The sequence below is a fragment of the Propithecus coquereli genome, unplaced genomic scaffold (genome assembly GCF_000956105.1).
Source record: "Propithecus coquereli isolate 6110/MARCELLA unplaced genomic scaffold, Pcoq_1.0 Scaffold32, whole genome shotgun sequence".
Taxonomy (NCBI): Eukaryota; Metazoa; Chordata; class Mammalia; order Primates; family Indriidae; genus Propithecus; species Propithecus coquereli.
In genome coordinates, this window is record NW_012148841.1 from 4,534,056 (window position 1) to 4,536,130 (window position 2,075).

At 40.9% G+C, this 2,075-nt stretch overlaps 1 protein-coding gene across 1 annotated transcript in view; it reads right to left on the reverse strand.

Moving 5' to 3' along the window:
* SLC26A5 (solute carrier family 26 (anion exchanger), member 5) overlaps positions 1-2,075 on the reverse strand; it is a 77,974-nt gene that overhangs the window by 74,913 nt on the left and 986 nt on the right. The window contains exon 3 of the mRNA XM_012650295.1: positions 434-501. Within this exon, the coding sequence (XP_012505749.1) occupies positions 434-501 (68 nt within the window). The remainder of the gene's footprint in view (positions 1-433; positions 502-2,075) is intronic.

The window sequence follows — 2,075 nt, forward strand, 5'->3', positions numbered from 1 at the left end:
TGTTTACATCAACCTTAACTGTGTATGTTGTATTTGTCTTCGCTATTGGCAACCATAACTCTCTGAAGGTTGGGAGGAGACAGAAAAGGGATTCTCGAATATTTGAGGTGCTAGAACTCTGGCTATAATCTATGACCTTCCTCCTTGAGATACCTATTTAGCAATTCAGAGATGTCTCAACTGGGAAAGAAAAAAAGATGTTATAATGAAAGGCTGTCCTTTTGGGGGACTTCTTATTCTCATCAACAATGATTAAATAATTAATGCCTTGAAGGCTATCAATAACCACCTTATCAGAGCCAGAGAGGTGAAGTAACCAAGGAACCAACACTGGGAGATTGAATGACCAGATCCTTATATGACAGATAATGAGCTTCCAGAGTGCTGATTGAAATTATAAATAACCAAGTTGTACAACTACACAAACCCTTACATGAGAAAAGTCATTTCTAAGATAGCCTAAAAGGACAAAATCTTCTGGCAGGTCCTCAAACAAAAATACTAATGACAGAAAAGCAAATGGACCAAGATATTCAAGTCTCATTTTCCACAGCTATTAAAGAAGGGATTTTAAGATAGTTTAGAACACCTTTTGTCATAGATTTTTAGATCTGAAAGTAATCTTGGAGATCATTCAATTTAATCCCTTACTTTTTAGGTGAGAAAATGGATTCATCTACACGCACTCAGGGGTAAGTGACTTATTCAAAAATATTCTCAAACCTGTTTCCTATTCAACGTTCTAAACAGCTTAGGTATTTATAAATGGATTCATCTACACGCACTCAGGGGTAAGTGACTTATTCAAAAATATTCTCAAACCTGTTTCCTATTCAATGTTCTAAACAGCTTAGGTATTTATAAATAAAAATTATAACAAAATGGTAGTTTTAATTGAAACTAAGAGCCAAAATAAGCTGCTTGCCAGTAATGGAGATTCACTATGGTTTTGTGGCAGATGCTGTCACAATCTGAGTCACTGCACCAAAGATGTCAGAATCCTGGTTTTGGCAGTAAAGATGTCAGGGTGGGAGTCTGCCCTCAGTTCTTAGTGTGCTCTTGGCCAAAGAATGACCAGACACACCAAAGTGTCAAGTCCAGACTATTATCCTGGTCCTCTGGCTTCTTTCTTGGAAAAATTACCAGCAAGGCCAATATGACGGAGTAACCTCAGGCAGGGAGCAGTTTCACAAGAGCAGCTCTTTATCATAGAACAAAACGGCTCTGTCTCCGAAAGTGAAGACAAACAGTCCAACTCACTTTCTACTGACTTCTCGGACTGTTTCCTTTTATTAGCCCAGACCAGAGGCGGGCTCTTGGGAGGTGTACTATGTTAGCAAATGATCAACAGGTGTCCTCAAAATTCCATCTGTGTATACGAGCTCCCTCTAAGAAAGCCCACCTGGGGGCGGGGGTGTACCGCAATGCAGATTCAGGCTAATGGCATATTAATTACCCTTAGGTTACTCTATGTCATTTTCTAAATCTTGTTATGCCTGGGCCAGGGAATTCCTAGATTAAACATGCCCTCCTTCCCCAGGTGTAGCAATTGTTCAGGATAGGATTAAGGGTGGGGCAGCACCAAAATGGAGTGCCTGCCCTTATCCTTCCCAGCTGGAGCAATTGCTAGAAACAGCACCAAAAGAGGGCACCCTTGTCCTGAGAAGAGCTGGAGATCCTATCTACCTACCTAACACTGATGCTCCAAATTGGAGGTCAGAATCGGGCTCTAGCCCTGGTTCAGCATCTCAAGCGTCTGAGCTGCTCTAAATGGTTACAGCAGGGTTGACTACACCAGGGTTTTCCATGACTAGAAGCAAGTCAGAATCACCTGGGGGGCTTAAAACCAGTTTCCAGGCTCTCTAGAGATTCTGATTTAGTAATTCTGAAATCTGTATTTTTTAAAACTCATGGAGTGAGACTGATGCACAACCAATTAGGAAAACAGACTGAGCTCCGTGAGAGGAGAAACCCAATATTGTTCATTTCTGTACCATGACTGGTACTTAGGGCTCTAAAATGCTTGTTGAATGAATATGGAAAAATAACTTGTCTCTCTGGGTCTTAGTTTCCTC